This window comes from Lissotriton helveticus, chromosome 11 (assembly GCF_964261635.1).
Source record: "Lissotriton helveticus chromosome 11, aLisHel1.1, whole genome shotgun sequence".
Taxonomy (NCBI): domain Eukaryota; kingdom Metazoa; phylum Chordata; class Amphibia; order Caudata; family Salamandridae; genus Lissotriton; species Lissotriton helveticus.
In genome coordinates, this window is record NC_136072.1 from 58,702,726 (window position 1) to 58,725,532 (window position 22,807).

A 22,807-nucleotide genomic window follows, 5' to 3' on the forward strand; every position below is an offset into this window, starting at 1 on the left:
TGATGATGGACGACAAAGAGAACAAACCGCCCATTTTCGCCAATGATCTGGAAATTAGCATACCAGCACTATTGGAGGAACTAGATTGCTTTACACAGACATCATACTTTAAAATGAACTACTCCTGATCAAGGGGAATGAGGTACCAGATTCTCAGAGAACCCTTGAAGATCCCATCCAAAGAGGTGGGTTCACATGGGCCGCATCAGTCATAACACATCTAGGGGTTTAGCTCCCGACCCACATGAGCGCCCTTTATAACAGCAATATTCCACCCTTTCCCACAACTCTCTTCAAGGACCTCTATAGATGGGACAAGTTAGAGATATCTTGGTTAGGATAGCTCAGTAGCCTCAAAATCAAAGTCATGCCTCGGCTCCTATATGCCCTTCTGACTCCTCTACTAGCTATCCCGAAATCAATCCAAGAGCAGATCCGGACCAAAATGCTCAATGTTGTATAGGAGAGTATATCCTAGATGGTAGCAAAATCATCTTTATTCTGCTCTTCTGCTGTTGGGGGCTTTGGCTTCCCAGGCATAACTGTGTACATGCTAGTGGCTCAGTAGTAGCCTTGTGTCGACTGGAACCATGACCGAAGGGTAAGCCATGGACACAGGTGGAACAAGTCTTTTCCCTGTTCCCTCTTAGTGGACTTTTGTGGCTGATGGTCCCTGCTTGGGCATGCTTTCCCTCCCATGCCATTGATGGCCAACCTCCTGGCCAACTGGCAAACAGTAAAGAGAAAACAAGCATTCCTGCTCTACCCTTACCACACTTGCTGATAAAACAGATTTCCCCTAGGTGTGTCGGATCTGGATTCCTTTTCTTGGGACCAAGGCCGGCCACCTTCTCCAAAGGACTTTTACAACAACGACCTTAGACAAGAGAGCACCTCATAGAGAAATACTCACTAAGTATGGGCACTACATATAGGGCCACTCAGGCTCTACACTGGGCTGGGAGAGACCATGATTGCAGAGCTGTGCAAAGGGAGGAATGACCAATTGAATCACTATACAACAATAACATTAGCTGTAAAGGCATATTATGGCTATACCACTACATCCTAGCTCTCACCGCCACCAAAAATCATGCATATGTGACAAATTTGGCCACTGACATTTCAAATGAGTCTTGAGGCGCTATAAGGCAGAGGGATTCCAAGTCATCCATTCACTATTGATACAAGGAGAATGCCTACAAAATACTCACATGCTTGTGCCTCATACCAGTGTGATTTCACAGGATGTTCAGGGGTAGCCGACCTAGCCGCAAATCCAGGCATTCTGGGAGGAAGCCCTTCTCAGGATGCACTCCCTTACCAATGTCTCCTTGCCCCATGACCTATTACTGATCCTTCTAGGGAACCTAGGGGAGGATCGACTTTACCCTACAATGACTCATCAGGGCTGGCTGTTCTCTCAACTTCTTCTGGCCGCGTGCCTGCATTTGGCCCAGAAATGGATAAAACTATAGGCTCCCTGGCTCAGCATGTGGTAGGGGATGGTGTAGTCTATGCATGCCATGACAACCCCAATGCCATTGTTCATAATAGGGTCACAGAATTTGAGTCAATATGGCACCCTTTTACCACTTATATGAAAAGATGGCAAAGCATGGGGATACATCTGACAATGTCCAAAACCTTGTCCTGAACAATCGGACTAGACAACAATATGTCCTTACATATCCCAGGAAGCAGGAGATGTTGAGTCTGCCTGGGTGCGTTTGGATGGCAGACGAGGGGACAAAAATGCATGAGTAATATCCTGCGAGCTTTCATGGGGTCAAATACTACTCAATATATATTTTCCACCATAACAAAGCTGTAATATGTGTCTTGTTTTTTTCAAAACCTAAAACAAAGTTGTTAAAAACTAAATACCTAACAATAAATGTAGTACATAATTAAAAACCAAGCAAAGGTTTCCAATTTTAGTCCCACTCCAAAGCTTATGAATGTATTCCTCCCGTTTAAGCGAGAAACAGAGTGAGTATTTGTCTGAATATGCAGTCTATTCGATTAATTCAGCAAACACCAAAATGTATAGGTATCTTGTTTTCCAAGAGTGCAATGTAGATACAACTTTGTTATTGTATGCTTCGATATTGCTTTTATTTATGCAACAATACAACTGCATCTTCTCCTTCTTTATGCATGTTTCTTGTGACTATATTTTAGCTCTTTTTATGACTTTCCAATGGTCTTGAAAGCCTCAAAATATTTGTCAGAATATACAATGAACTGAAGACTTCATGTGTTATTAACTGCTAATAGAGTGAATTATTAAGTTACAGACACCTGTCTATCATACCCTACGGCTGTGACCACCTGTTTCAAGAGCTGATAATAATTCTCTGGTAAACCCATACACATTCTTGATCATATTTTTATTTATCTCAAAGACTTTTTACTTATTGTTTTATAAAGTAAAAGAACAAAATAGCAGTAGGCTATAAAGATAGTAGAGTAACGACTTTACCCAATTCATGTATTATCAGCACATTTTCCACATAAATGTATTGTATAAAATTGTGCAAGGTTTTTGGTACCATTCTGGAAGAGGGGGGGGGGAGATACGCTTGGGCACGGGGTGGTTATCATTTGATTGTTGACCCACAGAACCCTAAAACTAAATAAAAATTTGGTTTGTGGACACACAGAGTTAGGCACCTGTGGGGAATTGTGTAAAGGGACTCATCTAATAAATATAAAAATACACTGCTCAACAAAAAAATATTTTTCTCCCATTGTGGTATTATAAGTGAATATATTTAATTGTATTCCTTTGAACTCCTGATCAGCCCTCCTCCCACAGTAGGCTTCCACTACACATTATAGCCTGCCTGTGGAAGCCCATTGGGGCAGGAGGGCAGATCAAGAGTTTAAAGGAATATATATATATTTTTTAATTAATAATACTTTATTATTTTCTATATTTAGGTTGGCAAGCGGCATGCTCTATCTGAAAATGTGGTAATTAGTATATATGCGTGTTAACTACTGTTGATCATGGTGAGTCAATCTATTTAAAAGTTAACCCACTTTGGCAGGTGAATACGTGTAGACATTAGTGGGTTAGAATTTCACCAGTTCCCTTATTTGTGAAAATATCTCTCTCTCCAGAGAAGGTTAAGAAGGAGCTGGATGATGTCCTTGGAAAGTCCCAGATCATTCACTATGAGGACCGGAAGAGGCTTCCCTACACCAATGCAGTGATCCATGAGACACAGCGCATAAGCAGCATTGTACCTATTGGTCTTTTTAGGAAGACTGTGAAGGAGACCTCATTGCAGGGATTAAACATTGAGAAGGTACGTATGCACCAGCATTGAGAGACAAAATGGGATGCAGACTGAGCAGGGTCATCATCTTGTAGTATATAGGTAATGCCTTACTGTGAGGCAAAATACAGAACATTGAGTATAAAGTTTACCATCAGGCAAGATGCAAACACACTAACATTGTGGCAGAGAAGTGGGGCATCGATCGACAAGCAAGGTAAATACACTAGCATTGTTAGGTAGGCCAGGAAGAAAAAAAATGCAGGCTTTATCCCATGAAAATAAACATCATCATCAGCATTACAAGTTGGTGCAGGAGCAGAGTTTACATGTTTTACTATCAGTTCATTCATGACACACCTCACACATGAATTAGAGTATGAAATGGACATTTAAAATCTTTTGTTAGATGTTGCTCATCTGAATTGAGGCCAAAGAGGCAGGCAACTGAAGACTTTTGGGTGGTTGAAGAAATCAGCAATGCTGTGTTCAAAAATTAAACTTAAGTGGTGAAATAAATTAACAATTGTATCTGTCATCTCGACAGGTGGGGTTACATTAGATTCCAAAGATTGCTATTGGAACATCTAAACCAGAACTGATCTATTCTCCAAAGTAATTGCTTTACAATATTAATTTCCTTGTGGTACTCTAAGTGTATGCTTCTTCGTGAATGTCTTATCCTATCATTCCTGTTCTACCACCTCTTTTACAGTTTGCGTTTCTTGTGGGACCTTGAAGGCCCTGAATTTTACTAAGAAATGCCATAAATTCGAATACGTTTACTACTGTTGAGTTCAACATTCCCATATTTTGATGAACACCATATAACGCAAAGAATTCTGCCAGAGAGTATCTGGCTATATCCTTTCTAAATCAACTCTAACGTGTCTCTATCTTCTTAGAGAGGAATCTTCATAAGGGTACTCTTTAAAAAATATTGTCAATATCTTTGAGACTGCAGATAGAGCCCCTCAGCAAATAGAATAATATGTTCACTTTGAGCTTCTTTTTAAAAGTATTCTGTTTGATGGGTTTATATCTTTAAATGCTCCAGCTGGCTTGCTGGAACATTTAAAGTTCTAATCTAAACCCTTCAAGCAGAAGACCTTTAAAAAGAAGCTTAAAGTGAACATATTTTTTTCATTAGCCTTTTAGCCGCCCTTTTCTATAAACGATACCGCCCAGGGCTTTTTATCTCATATACCAGCTCTAAAGACAAAGGCTTGTGCAATACTGCTACGAGTGAAGGAGCTCTTACATAACATATTCCTATGTATACCGCCAAGGATTAAAGAGTCTTCCTCTTAGAGCACCGCTACCTATATCTACTTGTTTCCTGAGTGGGAGGAAACAGCCGGTGAGATAGGCCAAGGCCTTATTCATTGGATTATTATTATTTGATTAACCTGATCCCAACCTAATTTTTCTCCCTCACCCAAAACGTGACAAAAAAGGTAGCCAAATCTACGCATTTTCTTTGTCTGATCCAGGGTGTCCAATTTAGCAGTGTGTCTCATGGCTCATAACCAGTCCATACTCTGTAGGGGATATTGGAGAAACCCATAGTTTGCAGATCTCCCTCCGGGCCAACAAAACAGCATAAAAAAGAAGTTTGGCTTTATCATCGGTGCCCTTACTTTGCTAATCATATCTTCCGGTTATAATTAATTCAGGGCTTACCTCAATCTTCTGGTCTGAGACCTGTGACAAGCAGTTACTTACGGCCTCCCAAAACTCTCTGATGTTCAAACAAACCACAAACATATGCAGGTTGTCCTCGTTGGGGCTTTTGCATTTGGGGCATTCCACCACACCACCAGCCTTATATTTCGAAAGTCTGCGAGGTGACCAATATGCCCTGTGAATCGTAAACAAATGGTTCCGCCTTAAGTTTGCAGATTTAACTATTTTATATAACATAGTCACAGTTACTTGCCATTGATTCTCAGTAGCGATGTCCGGCAAGCAATCACCCCACAGGATCTCAGGAAGTAGAAATGGGCCGTCTTCCATCTCAAGTATCAACCTGGGTGATGGAAGAAGAATATCTGCAGAACAAAAAATAACCAATGGCCTTAAACAGGGCTGCGTGCTCTCCCCAAGCCTTTTCAATATATATCTGGCCGACTTGAAAGACCAACTCAAGAATGTTAACGGACATCCACCTAAATTATCCCAGGAATACATCCAGTTCCTCCAATATGCGGACGATATTGTAGTCTTAAGCCAAACACCAATAGGCCTACAAAGAACAATATCCGAATTAACAGACTATTTCGAGAGAGAAGGCCTGGAATTAAACATCAAAATAACAAAAGTGGTGAGATTGACGGGCACCAGTAGAAATTCTTTCAAGTGGCATACAAAAGGCAAACTCATCGAGGAAACAACTGCTTACAAATATTTGGGGGTCACAATAAGTAAAAACATGTCCCTTTCAGACCATAAAAGAATTATCGCTGCAAAAGCACAATCACTGACCTTTGCGTACAAAGTTCTCCAAGAGAAACTGCAATGTCCATCATACGACCACCTGCTAAAAAGTAATGGCAGCCCAAGTCCTACCATCCCTCTCATACGGATTGGAAATATGGCATGGGAAAGAAGCATCTATTTTAAACAACCTCCAGACAAAAATATATAAAGCTGTATTTCACATATACAAAGGAGCAGCCCCGGCCCAAATAAGGCTGGAATTTGGTTTGCAAAATCAAATATACCAAAGGAAAGCAGCCCTAGTGAAATGGTGCTGGAATTTGAGAACGGCGGAAATAGGATCTTTAAACAACTTATGTTGGATAGAAATTAAAAAACAATATGACCAACAGGAACCCAACTCATGGGGCAACGATCTGCGAGCATCATTAGAAACCCTCAAAATAGTGGAGATCTGGAATAATCCACCGGAAAAAACATCCTTTAAAAAGATTTGCAAGCTGAATGCAAAAGCCCTATCTTTGGTAGAAGATAAAAAGACTTTGGCCAAACGGCGACATGCATGGACCATTTTAAACTCGTACAAACGATTCAAACCACAGCCCTATCTTATGGCACACTTCCGGCTATCTTTAAAAATAAAATTTATGGCCCTCAGAATGGGCGACCACTTCGCCAAAGACTTGATCCCGTCATGGAAGGTCACACACCAGGATCAAAGATGTAGACTATGTGATTATCACAGTGAGACCTTGTGCCACCTCCTGTGCACATGCGAGTCTTCTAAAGAAAAGAGGAAAACTTTACTGAAACCAATTTTTAATATGCTATAGATTTGTACCTGCAGGCAAGCTGTGACCAGCTGGATGGGAGCTGGTTCAAACATTCTAATATGCGGCGGGGTAAAATTCATGAACTCAGTAGAGACCCTGCTTCAAAAAGCAGAAATAGACCACAGATAAAACATATTTTTAACTAAAGGAACTTTTAAGTGTTGCTATCTTAAATTGCTTTTTTTGTACATGTATGCTTTATGGTTGTGATAAACCAAATAAAGTAAATTTCTGACATCTCAAGTATCAACCAGTACCAAAGGGCAACTTCTTTTTTATAAGAGTAAGCTGAAAAGAGTTTTTCTTCAAACTCATTCTGGACTCCAACAACATTATCCACTTTGCTCGCCCAGCTATGAATTTGTAGATATTTAAATTTTGAAAAACTCCGACCCCCACATCAGTTCGCCTTGCCCCCAAGCAATCAACTTTCCATCTGGGAATAAATCATCCCAGCGCTCAAGACCCGCCGCTCTCAAAGGGACAGCCAATGCGTCCCTAGACCAGAGAGGTGACCCTGGAGCATCCCATATTGAGGCCATGTAGCTATAAAAGGGAATTTTGAATACCCTGAAAAAAACGTGTAGTAAACAACTGCTACTCCCTGACCTGATGCACTGCTGAAATGTATTTAACTACTGATCTCAATAAATTAACAGTTTGTACTCAATTTTACTTCAATTTATCTTGGTTTTTATTCACCATTCTTTTTCTGATGCAAACATTATTTCTTCACTTTTTATCAAATCATATTATTAATTCCATATCAAATATTTTTCATTGCCTATACAATTAATCTTTGGTGTGATACTTCTCACACTTTAACACATCCCATAACAAATGTTACCGACGATTGAGGTGTGATTGGCCCGATGCATTTCGGGACCCAGTCCCTTCTTCGGGGGCCTTCCTGTAAACAAAATACATATGTATCACTTTCTGTTTCACTTTACACTTATATACATATAGACATTCGTCAAGGTCACTTTTTTAGTTTCAAATCAACCACCAATGGTACTAGCGTAGTTCTGTATGCTCACATTATATTCTGAACTATGGAGTAAATTTATGACGAGTATTGTACTGGTGCTCACTGACTCGAAGTTGAATCTAGTTACTTGATTGTACACGCGTATTAAAACAAATACTGAATTCAGCAAGCTTTTCATGTTACGCAACATAGATAGCTCTCAGTCACAAAGTTGATGGTTCAAGCAGATTTAGCATTCTTAATGATTAAACATTGCATTCCCTTGGTCTGAAATGAACGTCCGTGAGCGACTAACATGACATGATTAAATATGGAGGAGTTTACCTTATCGTTAACTATGGAGGTTCTTGTGGGTTATGTTTCACTCTTATTATGCATCTACCGGGAAGCTGTAAAACAACATGAGCCCGTTGAAATACTGCACTTAATACTTTAGACCCAGAGGCAAATATTATCTTTGCTGAGCAAGTCTTACCGCGTTTAATTGCTTGTTCCGCAAATGCTTGCAAATGATGAATGGAAGCTCCGTTATCACCACTTTTGCCCTGCGTTCTACCTACGGGGGTAACATGGAGTTAAATTAGAGGTTAACTCCTGTATAGTCTGAGATCGTAAAAGAACTCTCGGATTCTCACTGTCTATTAGCTTACCGGCTGACGTTCGTGTTCCGTACTTGCTAGTCGGACTGAGTCATTCGATCTACTGCAGTGCTCTCGCGTACCGAAATCTCGAGAGATTAGGACGCGTGGCTCTCATTTGAAGTGTTAAGCTGTTTACTAGCTAGGTCTTTGTTTTGTTAATGAGCGCCATCTTAGAGTGGTGTGAGCAAGCAAAGATTGTGTGGCGTATTGGTAGGATGACATGATGCTTACACTATTAGCTTACTAGTGATCGTTATCTCAAAGGATCGAGACATATAGTTTATTCGGGACACTTAGTTAATCTATTCAATGAGTTCAAATGTTGGTGACCACGTCAAAAACGGTATAAGAACACTGTAGATATTGTGAGATGGGTGTATGTATATATGATACGAAAAAGCGGGGTCCTCTTTCTCACTGATCATTAAATTGAATAAAAGAGGGATTATTGCACAATTGTTTGAAACAAGTTGAATTGCGTGCCTGAAGTATCTGATAGATACTAACTGAGTGGATATTACTATTGTGTTCGAAGTTCATAAAGGCATAATCATGGCGTTATCATACAATCATATGAAGATATTGTACATGTGTTATCATACAATCATTCAGCTGGGAAACACATGTACAATATCTTCATATGATTGTATGATAACGCCATGATTATGCCTTTATGAACTTCGAACACAATAGTAATATCCACTCAGTTAGTATCTATCAGATACTTCAGGCACGCAATTCAACTTGTTTCAATTTAATGATCAGTGAGAAAGAGGACCCCGCTTTTTCGTATCATATATACATACACCCATCTCACAATATCTACAGTGTTCTTATACCGTTTTTGACGTGGTCACCAACATTTGAACTCATTGAATAGATTAACTAAGTGTCCCGAATAAACTATATGTCTCGATCCTTTGAGATCACGATCACTAGTAAGCTAATAGTGTAAGCATCATGTCATCCTACCAATACGCCACACAATCTTTGCTTGCTCACACCACTCTAAGATGGCGCTCATTAACAAAACGAAGACCTAGCTAGTAATCAGCTTAACACTTCAAATGAGAGCCACGCGTCCTAATCTCTCGAGATTTCGGTACGCGAGAGCACTGCAGTAGATCGAATGACTCAGTCCGACTAGCAAGTACGGAACACGAACGTCAGCCGGTAAGCTAATAGACAGTGAGAATTAGAGAGTTCTTTTACGATCTCAGACTATACAGGAGTTAACCTCTAATTTAACTCCATGTTACCCCCGTAGGTAGAACGCAGGGCGAAAGTGGTGATAACGGAGCTTCCATTCATCATTTGCAAGCATTTGCGGAACAAGCAATTAAACGCGGTAAGACTTGCTCAGCAAAGATAATATTTGCCTCTGGGTCTAAAGTGCAGTATTTCAACGGGCTCATGTTGTTTTACAGCTTCCCGGTAGATGCATAATAAGAGTGAAACATAACCCACAAGAACCTCCATAGTTAACGATAAGGTAAACTCCTCCATATTTAATCATGTCATGTTAGTCGCTCACGGACGTTCATTTCAGACAAAGGGAATGCAATGTTTAATCACTAAGAATGCTTAACTGCTTGAACCATCAACTTTGTAACTGAGAGCTATCTATGTTGTGTAACATGAAAAGCTTGCTGAATTCAGTATTTGTTTTAATACGCGTGTACAATCAAGTAACTAGATTCAACTTCGAGTCAGTGAGCACCAGTACAATACACGTCATAAATTTACTCCATAGTTCAGAATATAATGTGAGCATACAGAACTTCGCTAGTATCATTGGTGGTTGATTTGAAACTAAAAAAGTGACCTTGACGAATGTCTATATGTATTTAAGTGTAAAGTGAAACAGAAAGTGATACATATGTATTTTGTTTACAGGAAGGCCCCCGAAGAAGGGACTGGGTCCCGAAATGCATCGGGCCAATCACACCTCAATCGTCGGTAACATTTGTTATGGGATGTGTTAAAGTGTGAGAAGTATCACCCCAAAGATTAATTGTATAGGCAATTAAAAATATTTGATATGGACTTAATAATATGATTTGATAAAAAGTGAAGAAATAATGTTTGCATCAGAAAAAGAATGGTGAATAAAAACCAAGATAAATTGAAGTAAAATTGAGTACAAACTGTTAATTTATTGAGATCAGTAGTTAAATACATTTCAGCAGTGCATCAGGTCAGGGAGTAGCAGTTGTTTACTACCCGTTATTTTCAGTTCTATACACATAGGTGATTGGCAACCCCATGATACCTGAAAGCACGCAATAGGTGGAAGAAAGTGCAGCAAAAAAAGTTCTAAAATCAGATAAAATCAAGAAATAATCAGGTGTGCCAAGTGCCTACGTCATCTCTAAATTTGGAATACCCTCCTGATTTTAAACCAGAGCTCCGCCGCTTCACGCAAAGTCTTGAGCCTAACTTTCTTAAAAAACCTTGGATCAGCAAACTTACACAAAAAGCTGTGTTCGTTGTAATTGCAACTCTTAAGCATTACACTAAACATTTTTCCAATAGTTGAATCCGTCGGGGTACCCAACAACATTCGGAAAGTTTTTTAACTGGAAGGCCCACGAATACATCTGAAAGTCAGGGGCCGCCAGTCCCCCCTTGACACGCTTTCTTCTTAACTTTTTCCAGGACAAACGAGATCCTTTTGAGGCCCATAGAAAAGAGCTAATCTCGCTCTGTAACCTATTAAACCAGTCTTTTTTAAACGCCAGGGGGATTGTTTCAAACAAAAAAGTAAGTTTTGGCAAAATCACCATCCTTACCAAATTCGTATGGCCATACAGAGTAAGCGGTAGATGTACCCATCCTCGCAAGGTAGAAACTATTTCCCTTTTTATCTTTAAAAAATAATCTTAGTAAGCTCTCCAATGTTATGTGTAAGCCTTACCCTCAAGTATCTCATATCAGCTTTGGATATTACCCCTTCCGTATCTAGATTCCAAGACATAATCTCGGTCTTGTCTTCGTTTATCTCATAACCAGAGACAAGCCCAAATTCTTTGGTTATTTCTAATAAAACTTGCATTGACTGCTGCAATTTAGGGGTATAAATAATTATGTTGTCTGCATATAGTCCTATTTTCTTAGACCACCCCTCCAAAACAAAAGGGGGGATCTTTTCCGCATTTCTAATCCTGCAAGCAAGAGGTTCTATATACAGATTGAACAGTAGAGGAGACAGAGGGCACCCCTGCCTTGTCCCACGCATCACCTTGATAGACTGAGTTAAAATTCCATTAACCAAGACTTTAGAAGTGGGTGAGTGATATAGGGATAACAAAGAGTTGGTAAAGCATGTCCCTAAATTAAGATGACCTAAAAGGGCCTTTAGAAAGGACCAATTTACTCGGTCGAAAGCCTTGGCGGCATCAAGTGCTATTACCGCCAAAGGAAGTTTGTAGACCGATGCCATATCCATTGCACCTATAAGTGAAAAAGTGAGCTCCTTTATAAAACCCTTTTGGTCATCATGTACTCATTTTGGGATAACCAAACTTAACCTATCCGCCATATTTTTTGCAAATAGTTTGTAATCGCAATTTAATAGCGATATTGGCCTATAGGAATCCAAATATTTAGGTGATTTCCCTGGTTTTGGTATTAAAATAATGGTTGCCTCATTCCATGAATCGGGCAATGCAGCCTCCCCCTGAAAAATTCTGTTAACATTATAGGGGCAATAATACCTATCAAGGTTTTATACACCTCAGCCGGAAGGCCATCCAGCCCAGGAGCCTTTCCTCTCCTTCCACTTCCAGTAAAGATATTTCACTGTTTAAAACCTGCTTAAACTCAACTGGAAGTGGATCCATGAGCTGTAGCCAACCCCTTATTGCTAAAGATTCAGGATTAAGATCTTCCCTGTACACTTTCGAAAAATAATCAAAAAAGGCATCTGCTATTCCTTTACTGTCTGTAATGTTGATGTCTGACTCTACAATTTTCACTTCCTTGATGTAGTTGCGAACTTGATCTTTTTTCGCTTTCCATGCTAGGAGTTTACTACATCCCTCCCCGTAGCTAAAATGGGCCAATTGACTAGCTTCCCATTTTTATTTAATTCTGTGAGTTAAAACTACTGTAAGTTCTGAGTTCAACATCGCCAAATCATACAGTACCTGCTCCCCTGTTACAGATTCCCCATTGCTTACATTCTTAGCTTCACTCAAGAAAATGTTTTCTTCTAACTCTGACACTTTGCTATAATAGGATCTCCGCTTCTTTGCACCCAGAGCTCCCAATCCCTCTCTCAAAAAAGCCTTGCAAGTTTCCCAGACTATCTCGATCCTTGCCGTGCCCAGATTTTTCTCCCAAAAAACTCTAACTCTTCGTTTACAGTTTTTAAGCTTTCCTGGTGTAGAAGGACCGTTCGATCTAGCCTCCAGGTTGAACCCGATCCGCACATACTTAACTTCAGAGTCAGTGAAATAGCTGAATGATCTGAGATATGAACCCCTACATGTCCCACCTTCATCACATAATCTTTTAGTCTGGAGTCAAGCAAAAAATAATCTATCTGAGATCTATGATTGTATTTTTTATTATAATATGTGTAGCGTGGCCGCTGACCTGACTTTACCCTCCAGATATCACACAGCCCGTACTGAGTAATTAATAACCTGACCCTACTGGCCATTTTAACATTTTCCAACCCTCCGGATTTTTCTGACCGGTCTAATTTATTATCCAAAACCGTGTTAACATCTCCTGCCATAATGATTTTTCCCGCAAGACCTAATAGTTCACTGGCTAGAGCATCTAAGGGCCCCTCATCATCCTGATTCAGAACATAATACCTGATAATAATCACCGTTTCCCCTGCGACCTTTACTTTCAAAATCAACCATCTCCCTTTCACATCTGCCACTGTGGATTCCACTATAATATTGACTCCGTGCCTTATCAGAACTGCCACCCCTTTCGTGACTAAAGTTTGAGGCGTATAAAATGAATGGGCAATCCACCTTTGGGCCGAAAAAATTTCCTTACTCTCAGTGGCAGTTAGATGCCTCTCTTGTAAAATAATAATCTGGGCCAATGAATCTTCTAAATATTTCAATATTATCTGCCTCCTGGAGTTTACACGTAGGCCGTTCACATTCCATGAAAGAAATCACAATTCCGGTAAATTAACCCACTCATCAAACCCAAAACAAAATAATCCAATCAATCTGGTGACAAATAAGCTTCTGAGGATTTTTGTTGTTGTTTTTTCCTGTGCCATACCCTCCCCCAACCACAACCCCATACCCCCTCCCTACTACCCCCTACCCCTCCCCTCCCTACCCTGGAAAACCCAACCGACTTACCCATGGCCTCGGCCCTAAGGGTGCCTACAGTGGTGGTGCTATATACCTAACTAGTGATAGTAAATATTGTACATACAAGCTTAATCTAATAACTATACTTTAAGCTAACTTGTAAGTTTCCAAACTGCAAACTTATAGACTCGCCTCTTGCCTCACCTCTTGACATTGCTCATTAAATGGGTCCACTTCTTCAACCATTCGAAAAGAATACATCTTATTCCGCCACATAACTTTCAGAAATGCTGGAAACTTAAGTTGAACCGTGGCACTCAAGTTCCTGGGAGGCTCCATCCGCTTGCCTCGCTCCCATTGTCTGTTAGCCGTCACTGGTGACAAATCAGATCTTACTTCAACTTTTGCCCCATCAACTAAAATATTTTTCTTTTTAAGAGCAGCCAAAATAATTTTTTCTTTCAAATTGTACGTCAAAAAATTAACTAAGATTTTTCTCGGGTTAGTGTGATTCGGATTCAACCTGAAGGGGTCACGGTGGACCCGCTGTATATCTGCCAAATTCACCTCTTCATCCTCTGTTGGCTCTAATTCAGATTTGAGAAGATGTACCACATATTTTTTGATATCAGATCCCTCTTTCCCTTCAGGTAGGTTCAAAATTATTAGATTGTTGCGTCTTTGCATATTTTTGAGCCTTTCCACTCTATCCTCCTGTGTCCTCTCCCTAAACTTAATTTCCTCAATTTCCTTACGATTATCCGCCACATACTCCCGGATCTCCTTAACCTCTAACAACTCGGTACGAGAGCTTAGCGCGTTAAATTTTGCCTCGAATATGCTACAAGAGGCGCGAATACTTTCCTGATTCATTTTTGAAATCTCAAACCCCTTATGCATATCCATATCAAGTTTTTTCAGAAGAGCAATGACTGGCAAATCTGGGTTGTCTAACTCGATTTCATTTCCCTCTAAGGAATTATGTTCAGGATCAGGGATATTAGTATTCGCTGCAGCTTCCGCAAATTCTCCTGAAAGATCCGACTGGACTATACTAGGTGTTACAGAGTCTGCTGGTTCTTTTTTATCGTGCGGATCTTGCCCTGGCCCATCCATATCTAACACAAGGGCCTGATAGCGATTAGTACTCAAATGGAAGGACCAGTCTTGTAAGCCCTCAACACTGATAACCTGCCCTTTCTCTACCTCGGATTTTGTACTTTGACTGAGCTGCACGGGGTTAGGTTTTAATATCAGGGTCTTTGGAACTGTTTTAAAAAAAGAATTAAGAGATGAAGTTGTCTTAAGTTTTTGCTCCAAAATACTTTGTTTCCCTAATCTACTACACTGTTTAGAGTTATTCTTTTTTTTGGTGGCTTTTTTAAATTGATATCTTGTGGGCTTTTAACTTTAACCCTAAGTGGACCACTGTTAGACCTGTCTGCTTCTGAGAGTCCCCTCACACTATGATTTATTTTGTTCCCCCGTGCCTCCTAAAATTTGTCGCTTTTTCTTTGTCTACCAGGACCTTTTTGTGTGTTGTCCCATGGGGCTAGATGCTCTTTGATGCCCAGTTGCTCACCAAGTTCCTGGCACCTATGTACAAGGCGCCTGACGGAACCGGTGGCATAACCAACTGGGGTTGTCAACCCTAAAATGGTGGACACCATTGTCCCCTATGAGAGTGACTCCCATTGGAGCCCCTCTGACCTCTGACCCTTTGAAGGTTTTGGCGCACTTTGTGTAACCTGCAAACCTGACAGGAATCCCCTCAGGAGTTACAAGTACACAAAATGGCTGCCTTAGGAAGCCCAGTACGGTGGCTCCTAATGACCAAAAAGATACCTTGAAAGGGCCATGTCATTGACATAGCCAGGGAAGGTTCTAGAACCTTCTGGCTCGTGCTGGCATCCTAGGGCACTGGCTATAAAAGGCCCAGTCCCTGGCGGCCATGTTGGAGAAGAATGATCAAAGAACACCAGAAGAAGAGGACTTGACCCCAGATTGACACCTGCCCTGTTAACCCCCTGAGGCAGCTGATAGTTCAGGCAGAAGAGCAGCAGAGGTTGCTGGTGTGGACCCTGACTGGCGTTCCAGTCAGAAGCGTGAGCAGTGTCCTCTAGCCTTCAGCGCCTGGTCAGCGAGTGCCCAATTGCCCCTCAGAGACTTTGGCCATAGTTAGAGCCTCCCCGCCCCCCCAGTGGTGAGATCGCAACCGCAACTCTTAAAGTGCCACCTTCAACTTAAGTGCCTCCTGGCGGGCGTTCGGACGTCTCCGTACCCACCGCCGTCGACGCGCTGTTTGTGGATAGAAGGTGAGGTGCTGCGCTGGGGCGGGGAAAGGCTGGCCTTCATTGGGGCGAGATTACTGTCTCTGCCCTGCCCAAGTGACTTTGGAGCTGGTGTGTGGGCGGGAACCCCCCCCCGTGAGTGAGCTCGGAGGGAGGATCGCGGAGCCCCTGGAACCCCCCTTCGCCCTTGGGAGAAGTGCCATACTGACTGGAGCGCTTACCGGCGCCGCCGAAGTGAGGTGGGCCGTCTCTACCCCTGAAGTTGCCACGTTGTTGTGGAACTGTGATGCGGTCTCATTTTGAACTGTGCGCGCAGGTGTTTTGGCCCCTCCGGCAGCCCGTTCGGCGGTCCCAAGACTCGTGAACTGGAGCCGCCTTCGGAAACCCCGCCTGCGCTGACAGAAGCGCACAGACTCCTCCGGCAGCAGTAGCATTGAACCGGCTGACCGCGGAGTGTAATTGCCGTAGTCATTTTATGCCTTTATCTTCCATATATACGCGCAATGAGTTGTGAGTGCAACTAAGGGATTATCACGCGTACCTTGTGCCCAGAGAGCCCGAACCCGTGAACACTTCAAAAACTGTAAGAGCACGCATTCCGCATTGAACGACAAACGTAATGTGTTTACCCTGAAAGTGATTAATTGGTGGCAGCGATACCAGAATGACCCTGTGATATTTATTCCAGTCATTGCTGATATTTATTCCAGTCATTGCTGATATTTATTCCAGTCATTGCTGATATTTATTCCAGTCATTGCTGATATTTATTCCAGTCATTGCTGATATTTATTCTAATGTATTGAATCCTGATATTTATCCAGTATATTTATTCATTAGAGTCCAACTATTTATTCCTGAGAAACCAGTACACAGCTAATCAAACCCATGTAAGAAATGTGAATGTGATTACCTAAGTGAACTTCCTTCAAACCCAGAGAACTTTTACATAAACGAAACGTATTTTTCTATAACAGTGGCGTGGTGTCCTTCTTTTTGTGTGGTGTGCAGGGAATTATTATTGGGTCAGAGCCGGCTTAACACTACAGCCTTCACTTGCCTCGTCACTTGAGCCAAGCTACCCCCTTTGTGCTGGGCTTGCCCATCGCAGGTCCAACATAAAATTGGTGCTCAGCGGGTGGGATTGCGAGCCGTGCTTGTTTTGAACCCCATAATAATTCAGTGTGCACCACAGGTACACACCCGGAGTTTTCTCCTCGCGGCCCTCAAATTCAACGTTTTGCTTTTTCCAAATTCTTTCCTGGAGGTGGGTGGAAGTGACCCTCAAAGTTCTTATCCTGGTCACCTACTTAGGGGTGGTGGTCCACACTTTTCACTGACAAGATGGAATTCGAAATGTCAGAGCTGGAGACCTATACTGTGGCCCAGCTCAAGGATTTCTGTCAGGAGAGGGGAGTGTTTGTCAGGCGAGGGGCCAAAAGAGAGGAGACTAGTCTGCGAGCATGGGTGGAAGCACACACGGAGGGAACGGTGGAGGAGGAGGAATCGGACAGAGGTACTGTCATTGATATTATTGCGGAATGTCCCCCGGGGGTGGGTGAGATGTCAATCAGCCCCAAGGCAACCTCACGGGAGGGCAGCAGTGTGTCATCGAGAGGGTTGTCAGAAACCGAGTTAGCTGACAGGAGAGAGGAAAGACTGTTAAGGTGGGAAATAGCAAAAATGGAGTTGGAAGAAAGGAGGAAGGGGAGGAGGTTGGAACATGAGTCCAAGCTGGAGATGGAAAGGAAAAGGATGGAACACGAGTTCAAGCTACGAGAACTCGAATTCCAGGCCCCTAACATCACTCCGAAGGGTGTCGAGTCAAAGGAATTTGCCAGGGAGCCCAGGCCCCATTTACCCAAGGACGTAGTCGCCAGTTATACCGCTGGAGACGACATAGCCAAGTGGCTGGCAGCCTATGAGGTCTCCTTAAGAGCCCATGGGATCCATGAGAAGCATTGGGGTGGTGGATTATACCGGTACATGCCTCCGACAGGTAGGGATGCCCTATTGGCCCTAGACCGGGAGGAACAGGTTAATTACCCCGCCATGAGGGTGGCGCTCATCAGGAAGTTTGGGTTGACCCCCGAGAAATACCGGCAAAGGTTTAGGGGCAGCCACAAGCTGAGCTCACAAAATTGGGTTGACTTCCTGGATTTTGCCAAGAAAGCCCTGGAAGGGTGGGTCCAAGGTAGTGAGGTGGAGGACTATCAAGGGTTGTATGACCTAATCCTCAAGGAGCATCTACTCGAGAAATGTCTTCCCGAGCTGAGGCAACACCTGGTAGACAGCAAACTTACTTGCCCCCGTAAGCTTGCTGAGGAGGCGGACATTTGGGCGAGTACCCGAGTGTCCACGAAGGGGACTGGAGGAGATTCTCAGAAGTCCGGACAGGGCGCTTCCCAGAGGAAAGAGGGAGGAGATAATAAGAAAGAGTTCTCCAAAGGTCCCCAAAATAACTTTAAGGGGAAAAACACCTTTTCCAACTCTAAGGCTAACCCGCAGAAGAACCCTAACCCTGGCCAGAGTCAGCAGCCAAGGGTTGTCCATTGCTTTGAGTGCGGTGGTATTGGACATTACAAAGGAGACCCGAAATGCCCAAAGAGACCACCCCCTCCCACTGGAGGAAAAGCCCCGGGAGTCGCTAGTGTAGCGCTCGGGGAGGAGATGTCCTTAAGTAAGGGAAGGGAGTGGGCGGGAGTCACCTTAGTGTCTCTGGGTGATCGGGAGATGGTTCCAAAGATCCAGGTGCCCGCGAATACTACCAAGTATGGGCAGTGGATCACCATCAATGGCCATAGAGGGGAAGCTCTGAGAGATACAGGAGCCAGTATGACTATGGTAAGGAGTCATCTGGTGTCCTCGGAGCAGGTGATGCCAGGCGTACTTCATCCAGCCGCAATGGCTGACGGCAGAATGGGTCACTATCCTGTGGCCGAGGTTCCCTTTGAGTGGGGAGGGGTTGCAGGTCCACTTCGAGTCGCCGTAAGCCCCGCCGTGCCAGTCGATTGTTTGCTGGGCAATGATATGGAGCACAATGCTTGGAAGGAGGTGGAATACCGGGCTCATTCTGAGATGCTGGGTACACCTGATTGGGCCTGTGTGAGTACCAGGTCGGCGACTGCTCGAGAGGAGAAGTCGCAGGGGTCGGAGTCTGGAACAATGGCCTGCCCCGTAGCTGCTGATGAGGGAGCATGTCGAGGACAGGAGGAGCCTGCCTCGACGTCCGTGCCCCGTGAGGCGGATAGGCCACCTGCGGAGGTGGACCCGGAGTCCACGGAGGAGGACATGGTTCAGTTGGAGAACTTACCTATCCCCGCTGATTGGCGAGTGGAGGGAGGTCCGTCCAGGGAGGAACTGAGCAAGGGACAAAGGGAATGTCCCTCCCTCGAGGGTCTGAGGCAACAGGCTGAAGCCCAAGCAGCGGGTAACGAGTCTGGGAACTATCATGTTTACTGGGAGGATGGCCTTCTCTACAGTGAACCCAGAGCGCCAGTGCACGGATTGTCACGGGCCCTGGTAGTCCCACAGTGTTACCGAGCCTTCCTGTTAGAGTTGGCTCATGAGATTCCCTTGGCAGGACACTTGGGTCAGGGCAAGACCTTTGCCAGGCTTGTCCCCCACTTTTATTGGCCTCGAATGAGGGTGGCGTCCGACGCATACTGTCGGTCGTGTGTGTCATGCCAAGCCAGTGGGAAAACAGGGATGAAGCTGAAAGCTCCCCTGGAACCACTTCCCGTCGTTGGCACCCCCTTTGAAAGGGTGGGCATCGACATTGCTGGGCCCCTAGATCCACCAACAACCTCCGGTCACAGGTTTATCCTGGTACTGGTGGATCATGCCACAAGGTATCCAGAGGCAATTCCTCTGAGAACCATCACTGCACCGGTGGTGGCAAAGGCCCTGATGGGGATCTTTACCCGAGTGGGTTTCCCCAAGGAAGTTGTGTCTGATAGGGGGACCAACTTCATGTCAGCATACATGCGGGCAATGTGGAAGGAGTGTGGAGTGACCTACCGGTTCACCACTCCTTATCACCCACAGGCCAATGGCCTTGTGGAAAGATTCAACAAGACGTTGAAGGGTATGATCAGAAGTCTACCCGAAGTAGTCATGTTAATCATGGTGACTGATGGATCGGAGGAAGAGGACACTGAGCCTCTCCCCGACCTGTTTGCGTCTCAAGAGAAGGATGGGTCAGTGGGGGGAGTGAAACTCTCACCATCCCTAACTCTGGAGCAGCAGGAGGAATGTCGCCAGGTCTTGGGGTCATTCTCTTCTCTGTTCTCCCTTGTCCCGGGTAAGACCCATCTGTGTGTTCATGACGTGGACACCGGTGACAGCCCACCTGTGAAGTCTAAGTCTTACCGGCTGTTGGACAAGGTGAAGGCCAGCATCCGAAGCGAAGTAGCTAAGATGCTGGAGCTCGGAGTCATTGAACCTTCGAATAGCCCTTGGTCTAGCCCGGTGGTTTTAGTTCCCAAAGCTGCACCACCTGGCACCACGCCAGAATTGCGATTCTGCGTGGACTATCGAGGACTCAATTCGGTCACGAAGACCGATGCTCATCAGATCCCTCGGGCGGATGAACTAATTGACCGGTTGGGAGCTGCCCAATATCTGAGTACCATTGACCTCACCGCAGGGTACTGGCAGATTCCCATGACTGATGGAGCAAAGGAAAGGTCAGCCTTCTCCACACCTGATGGACACTACCAGTTCTGTGTGATGCCCTTTGGGCTCAAGAACGCTCCTGCAACATTCCAGCGACTGGTGAACACGATCCTCACTGGGAAGGAATCCTTCTCTGCTGCTTACCTGGACGACATTGCCGTCTTCAGTAGCAGGTGGGAGGATCACTTGCAGCACCTGCAAGACGTTCTCCAGGCCCTGGAACAAGCTGGTCTGACGATCAAGGCCAGCAAGTGTCAGATTGGGCAGGGGTCGGTGGTGTACTTAGGTCACTTGGTGGGCCGGGGAACGGTGCAACCCCTTCAGGCAAAGATTGAGGCAATCGTGGCCTGGGAACCCCCCAAGACCCAGACTGAGGTCCGAGCCTTCCTGGGCCTCACAGGTTACTACAGACGGTTCGTGAAGGGGTATGGCACTATCGTGGCTCCCCTTACTGAACTCACGGCCAAGAAGCAACCCAGGAGAGTCATCTGGACCGAGGCTTGCCAACGAGCCTTCGACACCCTGAAACAAGCATTGTGCAACGCTCCAATTTTGAAGGCTCCAGATTTCTCAAAGGAATTCATTGTCCAGACAGACGCATCCGACATTGGCATTGGGGCGGTGCTATCGCAACTCAATGAAGAGGGTCTGGATCAACCCGTGGTCTTCCTGTCACGGAGACTACTTCCCCGGGAACAGAGATGGAGTACCCTTGAGCGGGAAGCCTTTGCGGTGGTCTGGGCACTTAAGAAGCTGCGACCATACCTGTTTGGTTCGCACTTCCTGGTTCAGACAGACCACCGACCCCTTCGTTGGCTCATGCAGATGAAGGGGGAAAACCCAAAACTGTTGAGGTGGTCTATCTCCCTACAGGGAATGGACTTTCGGGTGGAACATCGGCCCGGAGCTGACCACGCCAATGCAGACGGTCTCTCCAGGTATTTCCGCCTTAGTGTTGAGAACTCCCAAGGGGTTGGGTAGCTCTCCCCACTTTCAGCTGGGGGGGACGCGTGTTAGACCTCTCTGCTTCTGAGAGTCCCCTCACACTATGATTTATTTTGTTCCCCCGTGCCTCCTAAAATTTGCCGCTTTTTCTTTGTCTACCAGGACCTTTTTGTGTGTTGTCCCATGGGGCTAGATGCTCTTTGATGCCCAGTTGCTTACCAAGTTCCTGGCACCTATGTACAAGGCGCCTGACGGAACCGGTGGCATAACCAACTGGGGTTGTCAACCCTAAAATGGTGGACACCATTGTCCCCTATGAGAGTGACTGCCATTGGAGCCCCTCTGACCCTTTGAAGGTTTTGGCGCACTTTGTGTAACCTGCAAACCTGACAGGAATCCCCTCAGGAGTTACAAGTACACAAAATGGCTGCCTTAGGAAGCCCAGTACGGTGGCTCCTAATGACCAAAAAGATACCTTGAAAGGGCCATGTCATTGACATAGCCAGGGAAGGTTCTAGAACCTTCTGGCTCGTGCTGGCATCCTAGGGCACTGGCTATAAAAGGCCCAGTCCCTGGCGGCCATGTTGGAGAAGAATGATCAAAGAACACCGGAAGAAGAGGACTTGACCCCAGATTGACACCTGCCCTGTTAACCCCCTGAGGAAGCTGATAGTTCAGGCAGAAGAGCAGCAGAGGTTGCTGGCGTGGACCCTGACTGGCGTTCCAGTCAGAAGCGTGAGCAGTGTCCTCTAGCCTTCAGCGCCTGGTCAGCGAGTGCCCAATTGCCCCTCAGAGACTTTGGCCATAGTTAGAGCCTCCCCGCCCCCCCCAGTGGTGAGATCGCAACCGCAACTCTTAAAGTTCCACCTTCAACTTAAGTGCCTCCTGGCAGGCGTTCGGACGTCTCCAAACCCACCGCCGTCGACGCGCTGTTTGTGGATAGAAGGTGAGGTGCTGCGCTGGGGCGGGGAAAGGCTGGCCTTCATTGGGGCGAGATTACTGTCTCTGCCCTGCCCGAGTGACTTGGGAGCTCGTGTGTGGGCGGGAACCCCCCCCGTGAGTGAGCTCGGAGGGAGGATCGCGGAGCCCCTGGAACCCCCCTTCGCCCTTGGGAGAAGTGCAATACTGACTGGAGCGCTTACCGCCGCCGCCGAAGTGAGGTGGGCCGTCTCTACCCCTGAAGTTGCCGCGTTGTTGTGGAACTGTGATGCGGTCTCATTTTGAACTGTGCGCGCAGGTGTTTTGGCCCCTCCGGCAGCCCGTTCGACGGTCCCAAGACTCGTGAACTGGAGCCGCCTTCGGAAACCCCGCCTGCGCTGACAGAAGCGCACAGACTCCTCCGGCAGCAGTAGCATTGAACCGGCTGACCGCGGAGTGTAATTGCCGTAGTCATTTTATGCCTTTATCTTCCA

At 44.9% G+C, this 22,807-nt stretch overlaps 1 protein-coding gene across 1 annotated transcript in view; it reads left to right on the forward strand.

Annotated features, from left to right (window-relative positions):
* Positions 1-22,807, forward strand: part of LOC144792901 (cytochrome P450 2J4-like) — a 102,949-nt gene that overhangs the window by 74,557 nt on the left and 5,585 nt on the right. The window contains exon 7 of the mRNA XM_078668105.1: positions 3,130-3,317. Coding sequence (XP_078524231.1) covers positions 3,130-3,317 — 188 coding nt within the window. The remainder of the gene's footprint in view (positions 1-3,129; positions 3,318-22,807) is intronic.